At 44.2% G+C, this 27,965-nt stretch overlaps 1 protein-coding gene across 1 annotated transcript; it reads left to right on the forward strand.

The window, feature by feature from the left end:
* The first annotated feature begins 466 nt into the window (after window positions 1–466).
* On the forward strand, window positions 467–27,932 carry jak3 (Janus kinase 3 (a protein tyrosine kinase, leukocyte)). Its single transcript, XM_060066246.1, has 24 exons — window positions 467–595; window positions 1,831–2,036; window positions 2,256–2,373; window positions 2,839–2,956; window positions 3,451–3,596; window positions 4,070–4,379; window positions 6,097–6,234; window positions 6,361–6,518; window positions 6,933–7,044; window positions 7,677–7,860; window positions 8,420–8,544; window positions 10,512–10,643; window positions 10,903–10,990; window positions 11,634–11,758; window positions 12,239–12,377; window positions 13,496–13,647; window positions 14,853–15,003; window positions 15,389–15,519; window positions 17,361–17,550; window positions 22,887–23,008; window positions 23,287–23,459; window positions 23,897–24,017; window positions 25,030–25,143; window positions 25,551–27,932. Exons 2-24 carry the CDS (start codon window positions 1,838–1,840, stop codon window positions 25,659–25,661), a joined length of 3,357 nt encoding a protein of 1,118 aa, XP_059922229.1. The 5' UTR covers window positions 467–595; window positions 1,831–1,837; the 3' UTR covers window positions 25,662–27,932.
* Window positions 27,933–27,965: the final 33 nt, after the last annotated feature.

Below are 27,965 nucleotides of genomic sequence, written 5' to 3' on the forward strand. Positions count from 1 at the left end.
ATTCTGGCGTAACAGGAAGCAACCACTAGTGCAAAAAAAGTGAGGCACACCACCACCACAGCAGAGAGGAAACTCAAACCACAGAACGAAGCTGTTGCATGAACACAGATGAGCATTCTATAGACATACATCATGCACATTGTACATGAGATGATATGTTTCACTGCAGTTTTGTCTTTTTCACAAAGTAGTGATAATTGGTTATCTCAGTGATGTGTTGGATGTGTGAATAATAGGCCTAGAATATATGATGACAAATATAAATATATGGTAGGCCTACGATATGACATATGACCCAATGTGAAACAATATATGACGGGACATGATATGCCTACATGTATCATACATCATGATGTGTTCACACAATGTGATACGACAGGGGATAAGGGGAATGACGAGTATGCAGTTCACAATTGTGCCCCAGACTTCAATTAGAGGAAAGATGTGTTGCAAAGTGACGCTCTCTTCTGTCAGAAAACAGGAAATAAGCCTGCTGGCTTCCTTCTCACATGGGTTAGTGTGCAAGTGAGAGAAGACGTGCCTTCGATGAGAACCTTCAACAAAATACTCAGAGAAGAACCGTGTCAAACCAAAGGTAAAAGGATTCTTTGGATTGATTAATTTACAAGCATACTGTATACAGTAGGCCTGCCTACATTTGTATTTGTAAATCTTTATAAAAGTTTCCTTTTATATAATTTTTTACATTTGTCCAAGTCTATATGCATTTGCATGCTTCGGACTGATTGGGCATGTACGACAAAAGAAACAGAGTTGTAACCATTTAATCCTAGATTATTGTTTTTACTACCATTTTAGTCGGCATTTTAACCAGTATCCTGGTTTGTAGCAAGCCTGGCTTATTAACAAACCTAATTTCATTATAAATACAACGTATAGCATTATTGAGTGGTAGCCTAAAATATAAATGATAATATGTTGATAAAAAATGATCAGCCATTACACTAACATATAACTGATTCAGATTGTATTAACAATTTTCTTATCATTCAGATCTGTGGCAACATTACTTCTATGTAATGTTGCCACATTACATAGAAGTGGCAACTGAGAGAAACTGTCCTTTAATTTCTTACTAATTTCTTCAGGAAGTAGAAACTACAAAGAGCAGTGAGGGTGGGGGATTTCACTCAAACAAGTGAAATTCAAATCTCACTTGTTTGAACTTTATTACTTGTATAAATTAAGTGTTGAACTGTTGGCGCCGCTGTAATCAGTACAAATATAATCCAATCTCAGATTAAATTGATTCAGTCCATTTACAAGTTCTGTCAGTGGGGCCTTAACTCTAATAAACTACAGGCGCCTCCGTTATCAGTAAACATATATTCCCACGTCAGAGTAGGTTGGTACAGGCCCTTTGAAACATCTGGCAGTGGGCCATAGAGGTTTTATATTTGATGTTTTTATCATATAAACTAATCTTAGGTTAGCTGAATTAAAAACAGTTTGGCATTGTGCATGATGACTGGTTTGTTATTTATTATAGAGAGCAAACTAAAACTCTTTTTTTGCAATGTAATTGAGGCTGCATCAGTTGATTAAACACTAGAGCGGAAATAAAAGTCCTCTTTTCTCTGTTTTCATTGGAAGTTTTTTCGAATAACTTCCAACTTCCAACATTTATATAGCAACACTGCACTCTAGCCACGCAAAGAAATGGTATACTACTCAGATTTAGATTCTATGCTTGATTGTCCGCAGCCTAACTTGTAAGTCGCTCTGGCTAAAAGCGTATGCTACATTTCAAGTATCAATATAAGGCTCCCATCTATTCAGGTCTTGAAGCCTTGTGGACTTTTTGCACAGGTTTTCCATGGACCCAGTGGAAGATGAGTCTGTTCCTCTGATGAGCAGGGCCAGGGAGGACAGCGTACGATCCGGCTCCATCACCCCTCCGCGGATACAGCTCCACCTCTACTTCATTCCCAGCACCAAGAACGCCGTCACCATAGACCTGCGATTTGGCCCAATCACCGCCGAGAACATCTGCCTCGAAGCAGCCAAGAAATGCGGTGAAATACATGTCCATTTGTGATACTCAGTTCCTTATCATGTGCGCCAGTTCCTTCTCGATTATTTTATCTTTCGTTTTCCGTTTTGTGCATTTTTCGGCTCCAAAGCAAAACCGCAGGGGCGAAATTCCGACTTAGGAAATGAAAGTTCCCCCCCCCCTTCTCCACCATGTTTTGAGGCAGCCATCTGGATTCTGAATTCTGGTGGTCTTTCCACAGGTATCCTTCCTGTGTACCACAGCCTCTTTGCCCTGTCCTCATCTGACCTCTCTTTCTGGTATCCTCCCACGCACGTCTTCAACCCAGAGAACCACACGCTCGTTCACTTCAGGGTCAGGTAAGAAGTCCAACGTCATCCAGTGCCATTGAAGCTAAACTGTGAGCGAGAAACGAACCGAAAACAAACGACTACAACTAAAAGTTTCTAGTTATAAACCCAGAGGAAGGAGCAAATTAGATTTAATCAATTCACTTTCCGTTGTCCTCCTTGTCATTGCATAATCAACCCTAACCTCGTGATAAGCTTTGGAGACACTTATCGTGGCTGAGGTGCCTGAACCTGCTCTTAGCGGTTCTTATCAAGACATTATTGGCATTAGCCCAAATGCTACAGCCTCTGTAGATGATACAGCGCGGATCTCTAGGCCAGTGGGTCTCCGCTGCTTTGCATCAGCGATGCTGAGTCAGTACAGCATAAGTCCCTCATCCAGAGACATATTGACATCATTTGTCTGGCAATTGTCACTTGTGTGCACGATGTTACATAACACTTTGATTGACCCCGGGGGCTTGGCTTTTTCAGGTTCTTCTTCAGCAACTGGTTCGGACAATCCCCTCGAACGTCCTACCGCTACAGCCTGACCAGAGACAGAATCACTCCTGTCCTCGACTACTCCGTCATTGATTATCTCTTCGCCCAGGTAAAACAAGAGGGTCAACGTTTGACTCCATGTCTAACGTTGGGATCAAGGCATCCTTGATCAAGATGCCCCAGCCCGCCAGATGTGAGTGTGATTAAGCCGTTACAAGCCGTTGGGAAATCTGCCTTTTCCTGCGCCTTAGTGACATCACAAGTGGGCGTGTCCACCTAGGTTTATGATGGATAGAGAAGCAACATTTGCTACAGTCCACTGGGTAGGCTGTTAGACTGATCTATGCAGCATACATCCAGGTGAATACTCCCATGTTGCTCAGGCACAGGAAATGGCAGATTTTCAAACAGTTTGTAATTGGCTAATCACACCTACACCTGGTGGTATAATAGGGCCCCTTTAATGACGTTCACTGGAAGTTTCTTTGGATAGATTTGTCAGCAAAAGAAACCAAGACTAGACTAGACTGATCAAAATATAAATCTTTAATGCTCACGCATGTTAAGGATGTTTTCCCTCGGTTTGGGCGGCACACATTGCAGTGTCGCAGGGACTTTATAGCCAATGAGGGGGGGGTCTCTCCTCCCCTCAGCGTCCAGGAGGAGTGCCTGGGCCTGGCAGTGCTGGACTTGTGGAGGATGGCCAAAGAGAGGAACCAAAGCGTGAGGGAGGTCTGCAACAGCGTCAGGTATCCAAGGAGCGAACACTTCGTTCAAGAAAGCATGGCCTGTATAAATGACTGGTTGCACTAAATCCTCGCAGACCCTACGGGGTAGGTGTATGCACAAGAGTCAAGCTCTTACATCACCGAGCGATTTGTAGAGCCAACACAGGTGTGTTATTAATCCGTTTTATTACATCATTTCGCTCTCAATGCCATAGATTGTTCAGGCTGCAGTTCCCTTGAGGGCTACAAAGTAATTAGTAATTAGACCAGGCCAGTAATTAGAAAATATTTAAAATATAAGATACGTTTCCTAAGATAGGTCTTCCCCCGACAAACTCTTAAAAATATTCTTAAGAGTTTGTGTATCTTAGGCAGCATCCATGTCACCGAAAGTACAAAAGTTTCTCTTTTTGTTTTTTGGTCTATGAATTATTACAACCCTAAATATAAAACTCAACACACTATGGACTGTTCTTCTTCCAAAACCCGTTCAGCTACAAATCGTGCCTCCCCAAGCTCCACTCCATGGACCTCCAGCGCCGCAACCGCCTGGTCCGCTACCGCATCCGCACCCAGCTCAGGTCGCTGCTGAAGAGGCTGGGCGGCTGCTCGGTGGACGAGTGCAGCCTGAAGCTCAAGTACCTCATGGAGCTGGCCGCCATCGAGCCGTCCCTGGGCAGCGAGACATACGCCGTGAACCGCTCCGGCCCTCACCAGAGCCCCGCCGCCAGCCACACCTCGCTGAGGGTGACCGGAGAGGCCGGGATTCAGACCAACGGGAACCAGGACCCGGACGGCACCCCGGTGAGAAGCTGGTTTAGTCGGTGCTGTTGTCACTTATACTATTGTTGATGTCATTCATTAATGTGGCGGTTATCCCTGCAACACACGTGGCTGCCCGTGCTCCACCTAGGGTGGCTTTACACCGGGTTTAAACCGGGTTTAAACCGGTTTGTGGCAGAGTTTAAGGACTGTTACCGTCAGAGCAGGTGTTCCATTCTTCCATGTCCTTGAACTCTTGAGTGTGTGTGTGGTGATGGATGGTATAACCAGTGTGCTTTGAGCCATCAATGCACAGTGGTCCTCGCAGTGTGCAGCCTCACTCAGCACCAGATTCTGATCAGTCGGACTCGGGCCAGCTGAGGCTACTTAGGGTGCACTCACACTAGGCCATCTGGCCGTGGCCGTTGGCCGTCGCAACTGTGGCCTGGCCACGGTAGGCTCTTGTACATACGTCATCACGTCGTAACACGTCATCACCAAGCGTCCGCTGCATGGACCATAATAAAGTCTGCCGCCAGTCAGAGTTTTAACAACAATGGACAACAACACAGAGAACACAGTTCGCACTTTGCTGAGTCTGTTGCTTATCGTCTGCCCAAATGGCTAACAGACACTTGACTTCTCTATGGGACCAACGTGAACCAACAGTTGAACCGCTTGACGCCATGTTTACCGTTTAATGGGAAAGAAGGCTCGTCGCCTTTATTATGTCCATGGTCGTTGCATGGACTATATGTCATCCAGCACAGGTTGCGTAGCCGTGCGTGTGCGAGTGTCGGCTCATTAGCATCTGTACCGTGGCGGCCCGTACCGTAGAAGCACACCTCTCCCAAGTGGCCAAGTTGGCCCGGCCTGGCCAGACTGGCCACACTCACACTGGCAGATTTGAGCACGGTTAGGTGTGAAAACGGCCACGGCCACGGCCCGATGGCCTAGTGTGAGTGCACCCTTAGACTAGCCATCAACCACACACACTCCGAATACCCCCCAAGCCAAATTGAGGGTTAGGGTGAGGGTTAACCCTAGAAGCCTCACATTAATATTAGTATTGTTGTTAACTGTCATTGTTATGATTTGTTTATGACTAACCCTTTCATCCAAGGGGATATGTCCTGCACATACAAAAAGGACCTCAGTGTACAAGTTATCATAGGACACAAAAAATACTTTAAGTATAGTCTAGTGGTTGGGGTGTTTTGACTCCCAGCCACAAGGTCCTGGTTCAAACCCTAATAGTTGTAGTACCAAACCCCCAACTCATTAGTTCCATCTGTCTAAATTGAGGGGAAGTTGTGTTGGATAAAAGGGACTACTTACCAACTAAAATATGAATAACCAATCCCATCAGTGAACAGGAAAAACAACTTATTCGAAAACCACAGTACAAAAACAAGAATAAGAATAAGTCCCGCCTCCGAGGTTGCGGTTCCCTCGGTCAAATGTCTATGGGAAATAAGATGGGGTTTCTGAATGATCGGTCATAACAAACTCTGTAGGTGGTGCAGAAGACGTTTTGAACGACACACTTTTTCCATCTAGCTTCAACTGGGTTTTTGGATCGTCGGTGGCGTTAACGTAGCATTAATGATCATTTGCTACTTTAACGGCACTGCCAATCCAAAAACCCGGTCCAAACTAGATGGAAAAAGTGTGTAGCTCAAAACGTGACACTTATCCAGTATCCAGTACTAGAGAGTACAGCAAGCTAATACAGCTACCTGGCTGCATGCTTCCAAAGGAGTGGCAGACCTTCTGTGACTTCCAGGAGATCATGGACATCAGCGTGAAGAGAGTGTGTGAGGACCAAGGACCTCCGGAACAGGGGCCGCAGGACGCCAGCGTCGTCACGGTGACCCGCAGTGATGACAGGCCCCTAGTAAGTCAAAAAGGGGCCAATCCACACTGTCTGAATTTTGTGTAACTGAAACACATATTTGTTGTTGTGCTTCAGAGGTGATCACGTGTTTCTGTTGGGGGTTTAATACTCAACGTCTCTCAACAGGAAGCCAAGTTCCAGAGTGCAACGGAGGCGCTGTCCTTCGTGTCGCTGGTGGACGGCTACTTCCGGCTGACCACGGACTCCAACCACTTCTTCTGCCAGGACATCGCCCCCTACAGTCTCCTGGAGAACATTGAGAACCGCTGCCACGGCCCAATCACGTGAGGCTCTTCATAGTCAAGAGGAATTAGTGTGGTTATGGTGTGCCAGGACTCCCAGGCAAAAGGTGCTTGGTTCCATCCCCAATGTCCACATGCTAGACTGTAGTTATAAGTCGCTTTGGATCAAGGCATAAGTTAAACGTCAATTTATTTGCGTACAAATGGCTAAATACTTAAACTAATATAGACGATAGACGATATAACATGCTTATTGATGCACAACTAATTAAAGGTTAACTGATGTAACCTTAATGTAACGTGTTACCACTCATTTTATGTGCAATGTTAGTGACAGTATTTAAACCTAGTGCAGAAGGATCTATTTATCCTCTGAATTGAGTCTGAATTTATCGTATGTTGTTCTGCTATTTTTTAAAGGTCACATTATATGTTTCACATTCTATGTTTCAACAGGTCAGAGTTTGCTGTCAACAAATTGAAAAAGTCGAGGAAAAAAAGAGGCGCGTTCGTGCTCCGCCAGAGCCCCATGCAGTACCAGAACTACTTCCTCACCGTTTGTGTTGAAGTAAAGACACTTCCAGAGACCAGTGCTTGGATTATACCCTATGTGTGTGTGTGTGTGTGTGTGTGTGTGTGTGTGTGTGTGTGTGTGTGTGTGTGTGGAAATATTCCGTGGGTAATTAATTAAAATGAGTCAATCTGTCAGCTGATCATCTCAGCTGCGTCTTGCATAGGGAGGATGTAAATATGTTTTTATCAGGTCCCATAGGCCTATCAGAACACGATCAGTCACTTGATATCCCGTTAGGCCTACCAAGTTCAGCAGATATTAGGCCCCAGACAGAACGGCTATATTCTTCTTCATTACACAAGGAAAGACTGATATTATCTATTAGGAAATAGGGTTTATGGTTAGGATATAATAATAATCAATACAATTCAGTAACGATTTTAAACATAACATACATTTTTTTGATAGTAAATCGTTTTGGCAATAATCAACATTACACAAATATTGTCGAACAGAAAATGTACTATTAACAAAAAAAAAATAGTTTGTGAAATTTTGATATGGCAAGTATCAAGTCACAAAGTGCACCAATAGACTCATTTCATTTCAATAATAAAAGCATCTCTGTGTAGTAGAAAAAAAAGAATGTTGGTCGACCATCAAAATGTACTCCTTTTTTACCCCAGACGTCACTTGGACTGGATTACAAAGACTGCCTCATCAGTAAGACCAACGAGGAGTTCACTCTCCTAGGCGTCCAGAAGAGGTTTTGCAGCCTCACCGAACTCACCAATCACTACAAACACAACATGCTGCTGCTCGCTGACGTGCCCGTCAAGTTAAGCTGCTGCTGCCCGCCGCGCGCCAAAGGTATATCATTAAGTTACAAGCCAGATTCACCGGGCGGCCATCTTGGTCAAGCACACATCACCCTACTAGTGTTTAGAATTTAGATGGAACCCAAAATTACTAGGCAAATGGCATAGAACATAACAAATAAATTGAAAATCATGAATTGTGTCTCATTGGAATAATCAAAATCATATTTGAAATCTTTTGGATAATGTAATTCGTGGTTAACAAAACACACATGATTGTATGCCATGTTGTCTAGTTTACAGGTGAATAGGCTTTACTTGCTAGTATTTTGATATTTTGTTGTTGTTATGTTGTGTTCTTTTTTTATCTCATATTGGTAGATAATCATTTTTTTAAGCATTTCAGTGCACATTGTAACCCTGTGCCGAGTACCTGACACTCAGACACTTGAACTTAAACTTAAAACATTTTTAAACAGGACTTAACAAGATGCAGGCGACATGAGAACATACAACAAGAACAAGACATATTCTCCTACTCGTTTATCATCTGCTTTCCTTTGTTTCATGGATAGCTAATTAACACGATAAACGTCCTTGTTCTACTGCAGAGTTCACAAACCTCATTATCGTACGTGACAGCAGAGCCGTTCAAACGCAAGGTTCGGCGAAACCCGAACCCAACAAATTTGCCAACATCCAGTTCCAAATGATCAAGTACGAACAGCTCCAGTGGGTATGTATGGAACACGTTCAACCAGCTGCTTTTGCCCTGATAGTAGAATGGGTTTAGGAACACATCCTACTATAACTGCACTTTCTACTACTCCATCTGCTAGTAGAATACCCCTCACCTTGATCATACCACTTTAAACGACATGTACTGATAGTAGAATGGGTTTACGAACACATATATTATGGACCAAGTGGCTTTAATCATTTACAAACTCATCAGTAACTGCTTGTGTGTGCTGCTATGACCACATTTGTGGATGGTCAGAACCGTTGTTAGTAATAATGTGTCTGCAAATTTAGTCAATGCATCATCCACTCGAGAACAACCCATAATTAGGTACAGTTGCAGACGTCAAGGACCAATTAAAATGTCCGTCCTCAGATGGTGGGCTAAAATACATAAAATACTTCAATCCGTTCAACAGGCTGCAGAAGAAGAGCGTTTAAGTCATAGAACTCAGAAGAATAAGTCCTGCCACACATCAGCCCTTTAAGTACCTCCCACATACACCAAACGTAATCGATCCCCGATGTTGACGCTGTAAGCATCTCACCATTGCCCACAGTTTACACATACAACACCCGCATACAACGCTGTAGGTGTAGGATGTTGGGTGCATGGCAAGGACGTTTTGAATCCAAGCCAAAAGGTTGTGTTTAAAGAAATAAATATAGATTTATTATTATTAGTCCTGCGGCTGGGACGTTTCAGTGATGAGCAAGGGGGCCGATCCAAAGAGCATACCCACACACATATGACCTCTAAAGTCCTTTGTGTGCACACAAAAGTGAACACGCATATATGTACGTAACTTTATATACATTAGAAAAACGAGAGAGATTAGCCAATTATTCCTGCTTTTCATTTGGATTTCAAATAGCTGGTCTGCACCTAAACTCACGCACAGCATAACATAACAAAGTCAACAAAATTGGTTAGTTACAAACTGAGCCATAAACTTTACTGTACTTGCTTATCATATAAATAAATGTGTCGGTTCTCAGCCCGAAAGGGAAAACTTGAGCCGACTTTCAGACAAAACTTAGGCGAGATGTCCCATCATGGATAAGAGGAATGGGAGTGTTAGTCCACTTGGCTGTATACATTTATCTTTGGCACTGAGACTTCAGTCAGCCACAGGACTGTTTGGGAAGGTCGATCCCAGATAAATTTCGAGGTCCCCCCTAGATCAATCCTTGTACCCCACTTTGACAACCGCCGGGGTGTGTGTTCTAGGTGAATGAGTGAACAGTCAGGGAAGTGCTGCTGTGTGTTCTAGATGACTGAGTGAACAGTGAGGGGCGTGCTGTGTGTTCTAGATGACTGAGTGAACAGTCAAGGGCGTGCTGTGTGTTCTAGATGACTGAGTGAACAGTCAAGGGCGTGCTGTGTGTTCTAGATGACTGAGTGAACGATGACTGAGTGAACAGTCAGGGCGTGCTGTGTGTTCTAGATGACTGAGTGAACAGTCAGGGCGGCCTTGTGTTCTAGATGAATGAGTGAACGATGACTGAGTGAACAGTCAGGGCGGCCTTGTGTTCTAGATGAATGAGTGAACGATGACTGAGTGAACAGTCAGGGCGTGCTGTGTGTTCTAGATGACTGAGTGAACAGTCAGGGCGGCCTTGTGTTCTAGATGAATGAGTGAACGATGACTGAGTGAACAGTCAGGGCGACCTTGTGTTCTAGATGACTGAGTGAACGATGACTGAGTGAACAGTCAGGGCGTGCTGTGTGTTCTAGATGACTGAGTGAACAGTCAGGGCGGCCTTGTGTTCTAGATGAATGAGTGAACGATGACTGAGTGAACAGTCAGGGCGACCTTGTGTTCTAGATGACTGAGTGAACGATGACTGAGTGAACAGTCAGGGCGTGCTGTGTGTTCTAGATGACTGAGTGAACAGTCAGGGTGGCCTTGTGTTCTAGATGAATGAATGAACAGTCTGGGCATGCTGTGTGTGTTTCAGGACGAGTGCCTGGGCCAGGGTTCCTTCACCCGGGTGTTCAAGGGAACCAAGGTGGACATCCGGGAGGGAGAGGAACACCGCACGCAGGTCCTGCTCAAGGTGCTGGACGCCAACCACAAGGACTACTGGGAGGTCCGTTCACTCACTCACTCATTCATTCAAAAATCACTCATTCATTCATGAATACACCAACCATGAGGGTAATGTCGTGAACACCAAGTTCATGTTCCGGGATTCCTAAATTCTGTATTTAGAGTGAGCAGCAACACATTAAAGAGTCGGTTCTTAGAAAGTATATAATAAAGTATACATATATTATTTCCATAATTACAGCAGCAATCTCCATTGTGTTTGTTTGATGATCTTCATGATCTTGCTTCTCCTCTGCCAGGCCTTCTTTGAGGCCTCCAGCATGATGAGCCAGATCTCCCATAAGCACTTGCTGCTGGTCTACGGCGTGAGCGTCCACGGAGCGAAAAGTAAGTCAGACTGACACCGCACAGCAAATCAACAAATGAGCTCGTAACAGCCAGTGGAGCCGTGAAAATTACGCTGGTAGCATTTGTATACGCATTCTGAATCTGGTCGTGACATCTTCTTTGTCATTACTTTTTCGATGCACCATGAAAAAGTAATGGCACAGTTTGGCTTCTGAGCATTAATCAAATTCCATTTGATTTATAACACATTGAAACAATGAACTTCATTAATGTATTTTCACACTCGAACATGTCTTCTAAAGAGATGACTGCAGTCACTGGGAACAGCAAATGCAGTGCCATGCATCATTTTATTTTAATTAAATGACATCCCAGCAGACAGGGCACTGGCAATAAATGGCCATAAACCTCTGAATACTACCAGTAATACTGCTACTGATAATCCACTAACAGGGAATTTAGGTTGGATACATCACCAAGGTGCAGGTAGGGGGTAACGTCATCTTGGTCACGAATGCCTACAGTGCCACACACACACACACACACACACACACACACACACACACACACACACACACACACACACACACACACACACACACACACACACACACACACACACACACACACACACACACACACACACACTTGCTGACTCTGTGCCCCCCCCCCCCCCCCCCAGACATCATGGTGCAGGAGCTGGTGAAGTATGGAGCTCTTGACCTGTACTTGAAGAGAAAGGGCTCCGTGTCAGTGAGCTGCAAACTCGACATAGCAAAACAGCTAGCGTTGGCACTCAACTTTCTGGTAAGCTGAATAAGATTCAGACAGAGTGCCGGTGCTTCGCCTCCCCTCTTCCCAAGTGCAGGAGAAGAAACATATTTTAGAAAGGCACTTTTTTATGCGATACAAAATAAACGTGTTGCTCCTAAAACATCCAGCCGGAGTAGAATAAAAGCCAAGGGTTATTGAAGATAATCTCACCGAAAGCATTTCTAATGTCGAAAAGGAAATGATGCAGAAACCGACAGTAGCCTACAACTGACAGGAATAGGTTGCGTTGCTGATAGTGCAAATAGCTGACTCATTCTTTTATAATTAACTGGTATGGAAGTAGTACCTCTTAACTGATAAAAACGTGCTCTTTAGGAGCCCAACCCTCAATGAAGCTTTTATTAAAAAGGCAAACACTGAACTTCTCAAAAACATCATCTCATTCAGCCACCAATTATACAATCATCATGAGATTGTATTTATTTGTGTTATTGTGCATTAAATGCCTTTCAGGACGAGAAAAACATAGTCCATGGAAATATCTGTGCCAAGAATGTTCTGTTGGCCAGAGAGGGAGACCCATCCCAGGAAACCTCTCCCTTCATCAAGCTGAGCGACCCCGGAATCAAAGTGTCCCTGCTGGACCGCAACGGTACTACAGTTAGCGTATCAGAGAGCCCGTTTCAACTGCTTCTGTTTGTTTGTTTTGTGCTGCTTTGGTCCGGTAATGTTTGTACATTTTGGGTGCTTGCGTTTGTCTATGTGCACGTGACAAGCTCAAGCACATAGACAATCAGTGCGTTTACATGACCCTCAAGAAAATCGAATTATTGGGTTAGTCCAACTATGATTGGATAATTAAGATGCATGTATACACCTTAGTCACACTATAATCGAATCGAATTACTCATAGTCGAATTAAGACACCTAGATTATTCGATTGTCAGTCGAATTAAGTGTGCATGTATCGGGTCGGATCGCATGGATTCGGATTTTACTCGTAAATACTCGTAGTGAGGGTTATCTCGGCCATGGTAGAGAAGGAATTGGGGTAAAGGAACTTTGGCTTTGACTCTCTGAAGTCCATATTGAAACGCGACATAGATGAGAAAGGGATTGTGGCCGTATGCGGGACAGCCTACAGTTCACTTTGTGTCCATTTCTCCAACGCTCCATTGTTCCGTCCTCTCGGTCGTATGCGGACTCTTCTGGCTGGACTCTTACTTACGGCATCGATAGGAGGGGGCGCTGTCAGCAGACTATTATTTAGACAAATTATTAGCAAATTTCAATTTGACCGGAGAGTTAGAAAGGGCATATCGCACTTCTGCCTTCTCACACCGCGAGACAGGTTCGTGGCTTTGAGTGTCGCGATTTCGGTTTCGATCGTTACAGCCCTACTGTCTACTGAAAACATCTTTCTCGAATGCTGCGGCCGCCTGAGTTTGTGGTTGCAGGTGACGTTAAGAGGTCAAACGGTGGCTCTATTAGTTGAAATGGGCACAGCGCCACCTATCGTACCGGGGAAAGAAATGCTTCGGCCAATGAATCGATTTTCTCACCGCCATGTATACTCGGACAATTGCAGTTGTCTGATTGAGGAGCATAATCGAACTATGGCCTTAATCTGATTAAGCTGTGCATGTAAACGTACTGAATGTGCTTGTCGTTTGTGTATGTGCACATCGTTTGTCTATGTGCATGTGTGGGTGCGCACATGTTTGCTGTATGACCATACGTGTAACCATGTGTGTGTGTGTGTGTTTCTAGTGATTCTGGACAGGATTCCCTGGGTGGGACCAGAGCTGTTGCAGGACCCACCCATTCTGAGTCTGGACTCTGATAAGTGGAGCTTTGGCGCCACCTTGTGGGAGATCTTTAACAACGGAGAAACTCCCCTCAAAGATTGGGACCTGGAAATGGTAATTACATTTTAAAGGAATAATCTCGAAGATATTCATGCAAATGGATATCGGTTCGGTCACTATCCCTCGCAATATAGCTATCTGTATCACAAAGGGGATTTAAAACTATGGCCAATTGATGACAGAACTTGCATTTACAGGACTATTAATGACACAAACTGAGTGTCAGTGGCGACATTAGAAGCACACACATGTATTGAGGTCTTCCCACACCAAGCAGTGGAGAGAGGATGGGAGGAGCTAACGCAACAGTCGTAATCGTCGTTCAACCTTCTTGTGTTTGAAGCGGTGACTGCTAGCAGTAAAACAGCTGCACACTGCCTGATGTCTCACTGGCAGTGGCAACCCTGTTGCGATCTCTGGGAAGTGAGGTCCTCAAAACGGAGAGCTTCGAGTTGGCAATTTAAAGGAAATGTCTTCGGTTGGTTTTCATTCTGGGGCTGTGCTGCTAAATCCTCTATAGACGCCCTTTTAATTCAGTTTCAATGAGGAGAGCACAGGTGGGTCGCATCCACGCACAAGGTAACCCTATCAGCCAATAAGAGGTTATGCATGCACTAATAGGTGTTTGACCAGTAGAGGGAGTCATTCTAATGCAAAGTAAAAATGTTGGACAGCTTGGTGGACCAAACCACCAAGGCCCAGGGTTGATTCCGACCTGCAATCCTATGCAACTCGTCATCACCTCCCTCTTTCTATTTCCCTGCCTCACCTTACTCTCTTGTCTATAAAATGCGTGAAAAAGCACAGACAAAATATTTACAAAAATAGCACCTCCAGTGATGTCACGGGTGAGAGTGTTCACCCAGATTTGTATGATGATAGATCAACATGGTGTAGGTGGATCTATCCCTCTTCCCAACATCACGTTATCTAGGGATCGTATTCATTTCATAATTCTAGACTGAGTCAAAGTGAACTGGCCGTCCGAGCAGATGGAAGGAACTTTCTGTCGATCCCTTAGATTTATAAACATTAGATCATGTTTACATGAGCTCATAGCCACTCAAGAAATGCATTTTTCCCAACATACAACATTTTCCCCCAAAAAACAACTATGTGTGTGTGTGTGTGTGCGCGCGTGTGTGTTTACGTGTGTGTGTGTGTACGTGTGTTTACGTGTGTGTTTACGTGTGTGTTTACGTGTGTGTGTGTGTACGTGTGTGTGTGTACGTGTGTACGTGTGTGTGTCATGCAATTAGAAAAGTCGTTTCTATGGGACCTACCAGCAGCTGGAGCCGTCCCAGTGGACAGAGCTGGCGGATATGATCACCCAGTGTATGGACTATCAGCCCGCCTCCAGGCCTTCCTGCCGGGCTGTGATTCGTCAACTCAACAACCTCATCACCTCAGGTACAACCAATCACCCGAATCCAATGCAAGTTAAAAATATACAGATTATAATGCAACCTAGCCCACTAACAGTAAATGAGAAAATTATTGTTTCCTTATGGAATATTTTTTATGATTTTTGAGTTTTAGCTACCAAGTGCTTGGTTGGTACTGTGGTGAATAATTCGATTTGATTGCAGTTACGTTTTTTTGCCACCATGACACTAAAGCGTATAAACATTTTATTTTGTTGTAGGAAAACCAACACCATATCTTAAATTGTACTTTTTTTTTTTCCAAACTTTTGCATGGGATTTGTATTTTTCTAGATTTTCCCCATTATTTTGTCGATGGTATTGGCCGTTACCCAACTAAACAACTGCCATTGCTTTCTCTGCGCGGCCAGACTACGAGGTCCTGCACGCGAGCGAGGCCCCTGAGAGAGCCCTCGGATGCAGCGCTCTCGGCGCCCCGCTCCAGGAACAGACTCCAGTGTTCGAGGAGCGCTACCTGCGCTACATCTCCCAGCTAGGGAAGGTAAACATGCCGTTCACCAACAGCAGGGGGCGCCATTCCCCAATCCAACCACTCAAATTAATTAGAACGGAAATTGAACGCGTCATATTTTCAGTTTAAATAAATAAATCATGTTATATTAATGTGACTCGGAGCCACGGCAAAAATAAATTGACTGTACCAAAAAAGAATGAATTTGACCAACCCTAACTTAATTTTTATTCTCAATATGTCTTATCTCCTTGATTTTAAGCCTTTTATTTTGGCCTATCTAGCAGAGATAAACATGTGTGTATGTGGTACGTTACGTTGGCAATGACTTCCATAATCAGTATCTGTACTGCTAGTATTTTATCGAGTCAATTTTAACATTTTCCTTAGCATCATGGTTTGGAAACATATCTTTAAAAAATAAGAATTCCCTCAACAAGATTGTCAAATGGTCCAGTAAGTCGATTGGTGAGCCACAGCCGAACATGGAAGCCCTGTACACCAAACAGTTACAGAGGTTATCGCAATCCATTCAAAGTGATGACACCAATCCTTTAAACAGTGCATTTCAGCTGCTTCCCTCTGGCTCAAAGTTCCCCAAAGCAGAACAAACCGCTACAGGAACAATATTATTCCTGCAGCCATTATCTGTACTAATAAATTGTTGCAGCGCCACTAGTGGTGCATAACTTTGTTGCACTTTCTGATGTACTGAGCACCTCTGTGATTTTTGTCTATGCGTCTGTCTTGTCTTCCGTGAACGCCCTTTTCTTGACCTGCAAACCAAATTTACCCACGGGTATGAATAAAGCAACCTTGAACCTTGAACCTTGAAGTAGGCCTCTACACTCGCATCTATACACTCACTGAACCGCTGGAGCCCCTATATTTTATCCACTGGCTAAGGGAGGATGGATGAAAGCCAGCCTTCCTGGCTGCTGCTGGGAAATCCACAGCATTGATTTTTAACATAGCCTGTCGGATAAACTAATACTTTAAGGGGAGAAAGGTGCTTCTAGGTCGTTGAATCTTATCTGGCGTACCTTTCTGTATTTTTTCCTGAATGAAGATTCCAGAATGTTCTTTTGGTTTAAAGTTAATTATTAATTAAATATGAATTATTTTTCACTACCACTCCAAGGCTAGTGGGACCAGGAAATGGTTTGGTAAGAACACGTTAAAATGTCCTTATTCCACCACCGGGTGTTATGTCTTGTAATCAGCCATTACAAGACATATTAAAGTGACCCTGAGTGACATTCCAGTTCCACCACGATGTATGATTTATAGATGTGCCTGACAGTGGGGATAGTCCCAGTGTTTACTTTCCCTCTTATATAATGCATTTAAGTGCCATGGCCACAAAGGCCCCCCAACCTCGCCTCACTGATGCAAACAAGGAACAAAAAAGATAAGTAACCAGAGCACAAAGAATGTCCAGAATGATTCATGATCCGTGTGTATACATCATCCCCGGTTTAGAAGGGTCGGCTAAGCAAGACGGAAGATTAATGATGTTGCTGGTAGTCGGGTTTCTAGTTTGTGGGGTTAGGGTAACCTAACCTAACCTTTAGGTTAGGTTAGGGGTTAGGGTAACTAACTTTGGGGTTAGGGTAACCTAACCCTTGATTGAAATCAACCTGGTCCAACCAAATCCGACCATTGTGCAAGGGAGTGTCATCGTGGTTTTATCTATTGTCCTAATATTTTGTCTTATCCAGATATCGGTTGTTGTTATCATGCGTTTGGTCTCCAGAATGACTCGAATTATTTTTGAATCCTTTCGACGTCGCCCACTATGAACACCACCCAAACAAACAGACTGAAATAAATTAAAGAGAGACTTTAACGTTCCTCTCGCCTGCTCCTAGGGGAACTTTGGCAGCGTGGAGCTGTGCCGCTACGACCCCCTGGGGGACAACACGGGCGAGCTGCTGGCCGTGAAGAAGCTCCAGCCCAGCAAGCGCTCCTTCCTGGCCGATTTCACCAAGGAGATCAAAACTTTGAGCGTCCTGCGCTGCGACTACATCGTCCGCTACCGGGGCGTGAGCTACAGCACCGGTGAGCCCTGACCTCCTCGTGTGTTTGTTGTTCGTTGCGGGCGGGAGGACCTATATGGGGGAGGACCTGAATTGAGGAGGGGGGGTTCCCAAATGGACGCCAAAGATAACAAGGACGCATGGTTTAATTAGATAAGGAATTTACTGAAGACACTAGAATCTATGATGACAAGGGGCAAGGTGGGACAAGGTGACAGCTAATAGATTGGGGTTTCGTCAACGGGCTGCTGGTTTGGGGCCTTGCAAAGGTTTTTGGTTATTGGGGCAGCTTGTCAGACAGGGGATGGTTCGGCAACAGGCAGGAAGTTCGATTGGTGAGAAGTCAAAACAGGCAGGAAGTTAGACAGGGGAGGAGTCGGCAACATGTAGGAAGTTAGATAGGGGAGAAGCCACAACAGACAGGGAGTTGGACAGGGGAGGAGTCGGCAACATGTAGGAAGTTAGATAGGGGAGAAGCCACAACAGGCAGGAAGTTGGACAGGCGAGGAGTTGGCAACAGGAAGGAAATTATAGTGTGTTCCCGAATTTTCTGAAGCCAGCATTCTGAGTTGCACTTTTGATGTCATTTCCGGTCTCGGAGCATTTATAGCGTTCCCGTTCGTCTTTGTGATTGACTCATGAAATTGGCTAGTCGTTGTTTACTGTTAGCTACATTAGCCTCTTTAGAAAACCAGCCCGAAAACAAACAACACAACTTTACATTGTATTGCATGCACAGCAAGACCGTGCAATGCATCAATTGGTGACCGGAATAAAGTAGCAATGTAATCAAAGTGTGTAAGAGCATTTAATATCGACATTAAAATGACCAACGTGGTACAAATACAAAGAAATTTAAAGCTGCAAGCAGCATTCTACGGGGGCCAAGACTAACACAGACCCTTAAGACCTGATGCAGACCATTGAGACTCCGACCTACACCATTAAGACCCTGACCTCGACCATTATGACCAGGGCCGCTGCTGGCGGTTTCGTTGCCCTACGCGAGCGGGGGGGGGGAGAGTCCCTTTTTATATTATTACATTAAGAGTTAAGACCCTGACACAGAACATAAAGAGGTTTTTTGTTTGCATACTGTTGACAACGCTAGAATAGTCTGAGCTCCGATCTGGTGATGGGTGAACAAACTTTCATGATCCTAAGTTAAACAACTGTAGAAAGTTTGATAAAAAGCGTCCGAGCGGTTTAGGCTGTGTAAGTCAAACATGGAGGAATAATAAAACTAACAATTACAATCGATGTAATTTACTTGTTGAATTCAGCCGTTTTAGTTTTAAACCTGCTTTGTATATTTTCAGTTGGTCTCAATGACTTTTGTTGAGCCCTGCTTAGAGTGTGATGACGTCACTTGGCCCCATTGCAAGGTAGCTATCACAAAAAACTAATTTGGAAGCTACAAACAACTGTACCTTGGAACCATTTCCTTGCCACACCTTGCAAAGAACATATATTTAGGGCATTTTCTGACTTCCAGCCATTCATACATGCATTCAGACTGATGGCGTTGTCAACAACCCATGGCGACAGCCAGATTGTCGGGAGCAGTTAGGGTCAGTGGTGGGGTCAAAAGACTGTGTAGCTTCCATCAATGTCAAACTCCAAACTGAATTACGTCAACGCTGTAACCGTTATAACTATACAGTGATGTCATTACGTAAAAATTCCAAAGCATAGAAAATAACATATTTAACATTTTTACATCACTGAAATGAAAAAATGAATGAATGAAAAAATTAAGCATTTTAAGTTTTACACATTATGAATTAACATGAAATTACTGTTAGCAGTTTTTAATCATTTTAAACTAAATATTTATTATAAATTAACTATTTATACTTTCACTGGATAATCAGTATATTATCGAGGTATCGATTTTCACAGCTCTATCGATTAGCTATAGTTGTTACAGATTAGGTTGGGGAGTTCAACGTTTTGAATGTTAGCCAACCATTGTTGGCTATGGCGAGAGCAGAATTGTACTCTGCTTACTAAAAGCAATCAACCTGGCTATCAGGAATCCTGTAAGTAATTAACGCAAGCAATTAACGAAAGCAAAAGCATTCAAAGGTGAAATGTGCAGGTGATTGTAAAAAAACTCCTTTGGAAGCTACCATCAATAATCCCTTGGAACCACTTCCTCACCACACCTTACAAAGATGTTCTCTATCGTCCTACTTTGATGAACTTTAGCCTGGTTAACCATGACCGATGCTTCTTTAAGTACACCAACATTGGTGACGATGGACTGAAGTTAACCCCGCCTTTAGTAACCTAACATTGATTGGGCTAATTTTGACGTCCAGCCGCCATTTTGTTACATGTTCTTGTTTTCCTAGGAATATGTCCTCAACATTAGGAGAGACAAATTGCTACAGGATTTCATGACAGTAGGTGAAAGGGGTCAGGAAAAATGGCCGTCCAAAGTATGCATTTTCACTTAATTGTTATAGCTCCACCCTATCGCCCAATCTGGGTAAAATCTGGAGAGGTTTCATTATCAGTTAATTGTTATGGAGCTACCTATAGCCCGAAATGGATACTATTCGGAGAGGTGCATCTTGACCCATTTGCCTTGGACTAGACCAAGTTTGATGATGATTGGTTTAAGTTAAACTTGCCCTTTGGCATTAAGTAAAAATGTGATGATTTTGAGCCTCTGGTGGCCATTTTGTTTTGTCTATCGACTTCACTTTACTTTGGTCCCCGCAGTAAATGTCACAACGCTTTGAACTGTGGGTAATTCCCTTAGGTGAAGTCTGCACTGATGCAGACTCAGGGAAAGGGCTTGGTAAGCGTGGACTCAAACCCTCACCTCCTTTTGAAATAGGCAATGGGACAGCCCTAAAATCTATTTATTTTAAGACAACAAAGACCTTGAGTCTGTGATTCCGGACATTAACATTGGGCCAACTAAGGCCGGAAGTCTTCTGAGGCCAACACAAGCACAATGGTTGAAGACAGCCGTTTCCTGTTATAGTTACATTCTGCCTTGCTTTTGAGGCTATCAGTAGCAATCCCCCCACATCCGTTGTGCCCCTTCCGTGGAGACTTTCAAAAAGTACACGAAAGCACACCTTTTCTCTGAGGCCTATGCCCTCTAATGCCGGGTCTCCACTGCAGGGTGCAGTACGGTTCGGTTCGCAAAGGTGCGGTACGGATTGCGTTTCCACCGCCAGTGGGCGTGACCCGGACTAAGCCGTACTCGTTTTGCCCTCGTCTTCAGTACTCCTCCGTTGGGGTACTGAGACGCCTGAAAGGGTACCGGAAAATTCGAGCTACACACCCCCTGCGTTGATTGGTTGACAGAACCGTCACTTCCGGGCGACGTGGGGATAAAAACAAACAAACAGTAACCTCGAGGTATTATTCTTTACAATGAACATGTCGCGTAAAACGCTTGCTCGGGCGAACAAGGAGGTGGAGACGTTCCTCTGCCTTCTTAGGGAGGAAGACGTTGTTTACGTTGTTTACGTAGCTGCCGTGGCGATCGACATCCGGCCTACCATAAAGGGTACTGTCGGCGGTGGAAACGCGACCTCGGAACTGAGCTGGGCTATACCGCCCCCTCCCTCCCGGACTGAGGCGAACCGGACCGTACCGCACCCTGCAGTGGAAACGCGGCATAACTCACGACCCCACCCAGCGCCTTGCACATTTTGTACATTCACTCACTTGCCTACACATACACCCTCACCTCCCACTCTTGTGAAGCGACCTTGAGTATCCTGAAAGGCGCTATATAAAATACATTTTTATTATCATTATTATTATCATGACCACTTCTGTTGAGAAAAATACTATGGTCAGTCAATTTAGAATATTCAAAGAAATGGAAAATAAATGGCATGAACATTTATTTGATTTCTCCAGTAATCCTAAATTACTAATTGCGTTGCGGGATTGAACCCCGGACAACTGGGTGCAAATCCGACGTATTTCCTCGAGACTATCTCCCTCTTTTTGAATTCATGGTCAATATTCAATCAAAATATGTGACGCTTAATACTACTTATGCACTTATGCATCACTACGAACTTGATAACGTTTCCTGCACATGACCGATAAACGACACACTAAAACGTCAGGACGCACCGACTAGGAAATCCCACGTCGGCTAAAGGTTCAGTTATGGTTCCACGTCGACGCAACGTAATGACCACGCAGACGCTGCGACGCGGTCGTGAACCCGTTTTGGTTCTGCGTCAGGTTTTAGTGAGCGGACCGATCACAGCCCTTAGTTGTGTGTTAGCTGTTTCTTAGGTAGTGCTGCATCGCCTAGACGCACGGTTACAATATTTGGGAGGCGCACGTCAGGCCATTGTGGTGGACAAGAGGAGGGTCCGCAAGGACGTATTGGGTCCGTAAACCGCCTTGCGTTGCGTCAACGTGGAACCATAACTGAGCCTCGAGCCTTCAGAATCGACGGGCGATTCCTATCGGCACCTTCCTTGTATGATTTCTCAACCCCCGGTTCTAACCTTGATGTCATGTGATGTCATTACCTCGAGACTATCTCCCTCTTTTTGAATTCATGGTCAATAATCAATCAAAATATGTTACTCTTAATACTACCTATGCATTCAACAGATTGGCAATTTTTTGCCAGATAGCCTCCCTGTATTTATTAATGGTTACGGTGTTCCCTTTTTGAGTTGCTCTATGCTTGTACTCCTCATAGACCTCCGCAAGCAGCTTCTGTTCGCCGCTGGAAAAGATCCCGCTCAAGTCCTTTTCGGACATTTGATCCATGATTCGACATTCACGGTTCCGGGGTGGTTACATATCTCGTGAGCACGCTTAATCCACGATAACGTAAGCCTGGCTTGAGCTAACCTGAGCAAGGCGCGGCTGAACTGAGTTGATGGAATGGCTTTAGCCTCAAGGGGAAGTTGGCGTTAGTTCTAACTGGGCTTAATCAACTGCGCGCCGCTTTCGTTAGCGACTTTGAAGGAATACCCCTCAGGTGCGCCAAAACAAATACACACACACACACACACACACACCTTTATCTTCTCTAAAGAACTTCTCTGTTTGAACAACATTACTTACAGGGCATATGTCATGGTAGTGGCCTATGTTCCTATGTGCAACTCGCATGCTACAGAGAAATCTGGGGAACATATTCCAATAGCATGCAAACTGTTAACTTATGTCCCCAAATCCCACTTAGGTTTTATATGCAACGGTTTCAGAACAGTGAACATTATACATAGGAGGGATATAAACAAAACCTTTAAGAAGTGCTTTCGGTGAATTATTTCAACGTGAAGTCGACTTCTATTAAATATATATTTTAAATAAGGGCTACATAATTCATTGAGAAATAACCTCCATCAGGTCGTCTCAGCATGAGCCTGGTGATGGAGTACATGCCCCATGGCAGTCTGATCGGCTACCTGGAGAAGAACGCCTCCGTCGGCCTCAGACGCATGCTACTCTTCGCCTCGCAGATCTGCAAGGTACCAACAATGCTGTTTTACGGGTTTGCTACCATTATGTGCATCATATATTTAAAAGGAGGGATCCCTCTTTCTCTGTTCCTTCTGACAAACTTACTTATTGTAAGTTGCTTTGTATAAAAGCATCCGCTAAAAGTCCCTCAATGTAAATGTGAAATGTAAATATAATGGGGTGTGTGAAGCCCTTTGGGAATGCAAATGTGATCAAGGGCTTTACAAATCAAGTGACCCGACCTCAGCACGTCTCCTGGTGAACACCACCCTGTTCCTCTCCCCAGGGCATGGAGTACCTTCAGAGCAAGCGCTACGTGCACCGCGACCTGGCCGCCAGGAACATCCTGGTGGCCAGTGATTCCTTGGTCAAAATCGCAGACTTTGGCCTGACCAAAATCATCCCGGATGACAAGGAGTACTACCGCGTCACACAACCGGGAGAAAGCCCCATCTTCTGGTTTGGCATATTTTTATTCTCAAAGCAATCAATCAATTGTGTTTAAGGAAATGCACCGAAAGTCCTAACCCTATCACTTCACTGTTAATACCAAGTTGATGAATGCTGCTTAAGTAACATAACACAGATCCACTGAAAAGTAAAGAAAGCATTTTATATCCCTGAACCCAAATGCAGTCATATTCATGTTCAGAATCAGAGTTTATTTCATGACATCTTATCGTACAAGTACACGAGTCAAATTCTTATTAATAATATTACAAAAAATCTATATTTCATCAATTATTGAATTATTGACTTTGATAACCTTGATAAATAACATAATCAGTAACATCTAACCAGTCACAACCCATTCTGTCTCACTGCAACCCAACCCCAACAACGGGAGCTGTAACCCTATCCACCTTTTAACACTTTAGCCTGCCTTTCCGTTCCAGGCATGCGCCAGAGTCCATCACAGAGTCCTCCAAGTTCTCCCACAAGTCGGACGTGTGGAGCTTGGGCGTTCTGCTTCACGAGCTCTTCTCCGACTGCAACCGCCACCAGAACCCCAAACGGGTAAGGGGTTCCCGTGCCGCCCTCTCCAGCTCGGAGGTCTGAAACCCTGTCGCAACTTTGTCATCAACGACTTCCTCTTTGAAGCGTAGAACTTGGTAACGTTTCCTTCACATGACCGATACACAACGCACTCAAACGACAGGGCGCAACGACTAGGAAATCCCACGTCGACTACAGGTTCAGTTATGGTTCCAGGTCGACGCAACGTAATGACCACGCAGACGCTGCGACGCAGTCGTGAACGCGTTTTGGTTCTGCGTCAGGTTTTAGTGAGCGGACCAATCACAGCCCTTAGTTGTGGGTAAGCTGTGTCTTAGGTAGTGCTGCATCGCCTGGAGGGTCCGCAAGGACGTAATGGGTCCGTAAAGCCCCTTGCGTTGCGTCAACGTGGAACCATAACTGAGCCTCGAGCCTTCAGAATCGACACGCGATTCCTATTGGCACCTTCCTTGTCGCCCATCGGGTATGATTTCTCAACCCCCGGTTCTAACCGCGATGTCATGTGATGTCATTTCAACATTGCCCCCCCAACATGGTATGCGGTGAGAAGAAAATGCGAAGGCAACATGACAAAAGATATTTGGTCTACTTTGTTTGAGCAACTTGTGGCAACAAAAGTTGAACAGTCAGAAGGGGAAGCACTGGTCGAATCGATTTAGGAAATTAGCCACGATATCCAGCCCTATTCAGCGTGATACATATCTGCCAAGTGCCTGCAACGTGATCAAGAGCTACGCTCCAAGGAGGAAGTCGTTCACTTTAATATAAATTATTAACCAATCAACCCTAACCCAAACTGGAAAAACAGTACTTATCAGCATAATCACTGTCGTTGTCTACACTGTGCCAATATATCAGAAGAAATCTATTGTTTGCGTAAACTTACCTAAAGAGTTCCTGATTCTGAATCAGGAACTCAGGCTTTTCCCAGAGGAAAAGCCTCACGAGGCGACCTCAGTGAAAAGGGTTGACGAGGGCACATGGATCTCACCCGTTACGCTGTGCTTTACAGCTGTACATGCAGAGGATCAGCAGCAACACACAGGGCCCAGCCATCCCCATGCAACTGCTGTTTGTACTGAAGGACAACTGGAGGCTTCCGGCTCCCGCCCACTGCCCCGCCAGGGTGAGTCAACCGCCAATCAACTGCATGGGCAGAGTCAACCGCAACCAATCACCACGTCCAACTTTAACCGCCAAAGGGCGGTTCAATTCAGTTAGTTGGCTACAACCGCAAACCCTTTCGATTGGTTAATAGAGCCGTCGGTGGATTGATTATTAGTTTGATTATTTATTTTCAATGTATTATTGTAAGCTTATGCACATCATTTTCTGGCCATCCTCTTTACCCTGCATGGAATTAACTTCCCTTAATTCCCGGATTCTCCGTGACTTTCTCGGAACAATCTCGTGTTCCCTCCTCAAGTCTCAACTCCTCAAGAGGGGCCTCAAGTGTCGTGTTATCCATATCCGTATCCATGGCGATGCAACATACCTGCTGTAACAGGCCGACGTGTCCCCTTACCTGTGCAGGTGTACGCGTTGATCAGGCAGTGCTGGGCCTACAGTCCAGAGGACAGGCCCAGCTTCTCCTCACTGAGCGACCAGATCCACAGCATCGCCCAGGAAGAAACGCTCAGCTGAAGGGCCAGTGAGAGCCAGCATCTACGGGTATAGATACTCATGGTATCTATAAACACCCCCCCCCCCCCCCAGAACCAGGAAACAGGGTGGTGGTGCCGAAACCGGTTTATTGAAGAGTGTGTGTACAATGATGCACACAGATGGCGCTCCAAGCTGCCATGCAGGATATCCCTTCCTGAGTGTGTGCTGTGATGGTGGGTTTATCCTGGGAACGCTGATCACTCAACAGGCAACAGCTGTGCAGCCTCGCGCAGTCCCGGAGTACAATCAGTCTGACCCGGGGCAGGTGGGGCGGCTTAGGCCAGCCTTAACCACACACAGAATGGCAGTGTGGTCATTTCAAAGCGGTTGTTATGTTATTTTCATTCATAGTTAATAATTCTTACAAGAGACACGGATATGTTTAAAAATACATTTGAACTGTATCGGAATTTGATACTTTCTAAAAAAAAAAAAAATAATGCAGTTTTCAGTGTTTTGCCCTTCAGTAAGGCACATTTCCGATTCCTGTAGCTAGATAGCAGCCTCCAAAGGGTTCATTAGAGAGCAGGTGTAGACAGAGGTTCATTATTCAGCGCTGCGACCTGCCATTATACAGAGATGAAAGGCAGCGGAACAATTATATGAATGGGGTATTTTCCATGGACCACCAAATCATACATAAATGAACCCAAGTAAAAGCAGGAAGCGAGCTTTGCTATGAACTCACTATTCTCTTTTTAAGCATGTAATATTCTTAAGGTTTTGTGGTAGATACAGTAGATATGGAGGTGTTGATTGACAGGAGAGGATCTTAAGAGGGAGAAACAGAGAGTGGAGGCTGTTGCTCTTCTTGATGGAGGATGTGGTTTGTGCTATGTGGCACAAAAGAAGATCAGGAAATATCGTTGCCTGAACTGCCTGCAGACCATATGGAGTCTCGGTATGAAACTCAGATATATATATATATGCGTTGTTAACGAATGATTTATTTTGGTGGCAGGACGTTCGTCTTTCCAGTAACGGAAAGAGCAGCTGGTCTTACCGTCTCTCTTCCTCTCCAAACCATCTTAGCCAGTGCCAGCTCCTCAGCCACCAAAACACACACGACGATCAGCGATCACATAATACGAAACCCTTATGTCTTATGCTACATCTACCACGGTACCTAAAGAAGATTATGTGGGAAAAATAGAAATAGCGGGGCTATCCCCAAGTAATTTAAGAGGATGCATGCCACAATTCAGGGTCACTAAGCAATCTTAGGGTGTGTGTATGCGTGTTTGTGTGTGTGTGTGTGTGTGTGTGTGTATGTGTTTTGAGTGTAAAAAAATAAAATATGTATATATATATATATGATTGAACACACATGCACACACAGACATGAATTTCCTTAAACGTGATCGAGGTCAATTTAAAGGAAGATGGCTTGTGTATTATGTCCGGTTGTGTTTTGTTTCTTCGATGTGCCTCATAACAGGGGAGGACCCGTGCTGCGAGTCATTCTAAAAGAATGTCGTTCCCTGAAATGTTTTCAATCAGTGTTTGATGGAGTAAAAGCCACTGTATTTCATAGTTTAATTGAAGCTCACAGCATTGTGCAATATGAGTATTGCATATATAAGGTTCTAAGAAAATGATAACATTTATGAATTATTTATTTCGTATATAGATCTATTTTTTTATCCTTCAATAATAGCTGAGATTTTGGTGGCCCTTTTGCCAATGACACGTGATGTATCAAGCTGTTATCTACATTTTTGAGTATACACTGCTTCATGGTAACCATCCTTTACAAATAAACTAAAGGGAGGCTTGGAGCATTTATCATTAAGTGTTATTTGCTGAAGTGATTTGAAGTACACCAATAATTATCAATCAGGGATTAAGAGACTTGGATTCAGGGCCACTTTATTTCAACAGAATTTTTATTATAGTATTTCTATGCAGCCTCAATTATTTGAGAGGTTTATCGTAGTTTAAATAGTACTTAGCATTGAGTAGCGTCTGATCAAAGCAATAAAAGTTATTTAATGGGAATGGGTGTAGGCCTACCTAGCAATTGTAAGTGCTTGGCACTTGACTGTACCGACAGTAATATATTTTTGTTTCTTCTTTCTTGTATTTATTGTAAGTCGCTTTTGATAAAAGCGTCTGCTAAATGCCCTAAATGCAAATGCACCATTTTGAACAACGTGTATTCCCTGTTGAGTTTGAATGTTTTAGCAGCCCCGTGAATGTGTACAACAAAATCCCCCTTGGGGCAAATAAAGTTGTATTCTATTCCATTCACTTTTTTCGTTTTCCTTATTCATTCATTTATTC

This window comes from Gadus macrocephalus, chromosome 12 (genome assembly GCF_031168955.1).
Source record: "Gadus macrocephalus chromosome 12, ASM3116895v1".
NCBI lineage: Eukaryota > Metazoa > Chordata > Actinopteri > Gadiformes > Gadidae > Gadus > Gadus macrocephalus.

What these genes read in the sequence shown, in the direction of transcription:
- jak3 (XM_060066246.1), top strand. Translation starts at nt 1,838, where the DNA reads ATGGACCCAGTGGAAGATGAGTCTGTTCCTCTGATGAGCAGGGCCAGG. An exon ending in CGAAGCAGCCAAGAAATGCG is followed by an intron (nt 2,037 to 2,255) that starts GTGAAATACATG and finishes GTCTTTCCACAG; the next exon opens with GTATCCTTCCTGTGTACCAC. An exon ending in GCAGTGATGACAGGCCCCTA is followed by an intron (nt 6,235 to 6,360) that starts GTAAGTCAAAAA and finishes GTCTCTCAACAG; the next exon opens with GAAGCCAAGTTCCAGAGTGC.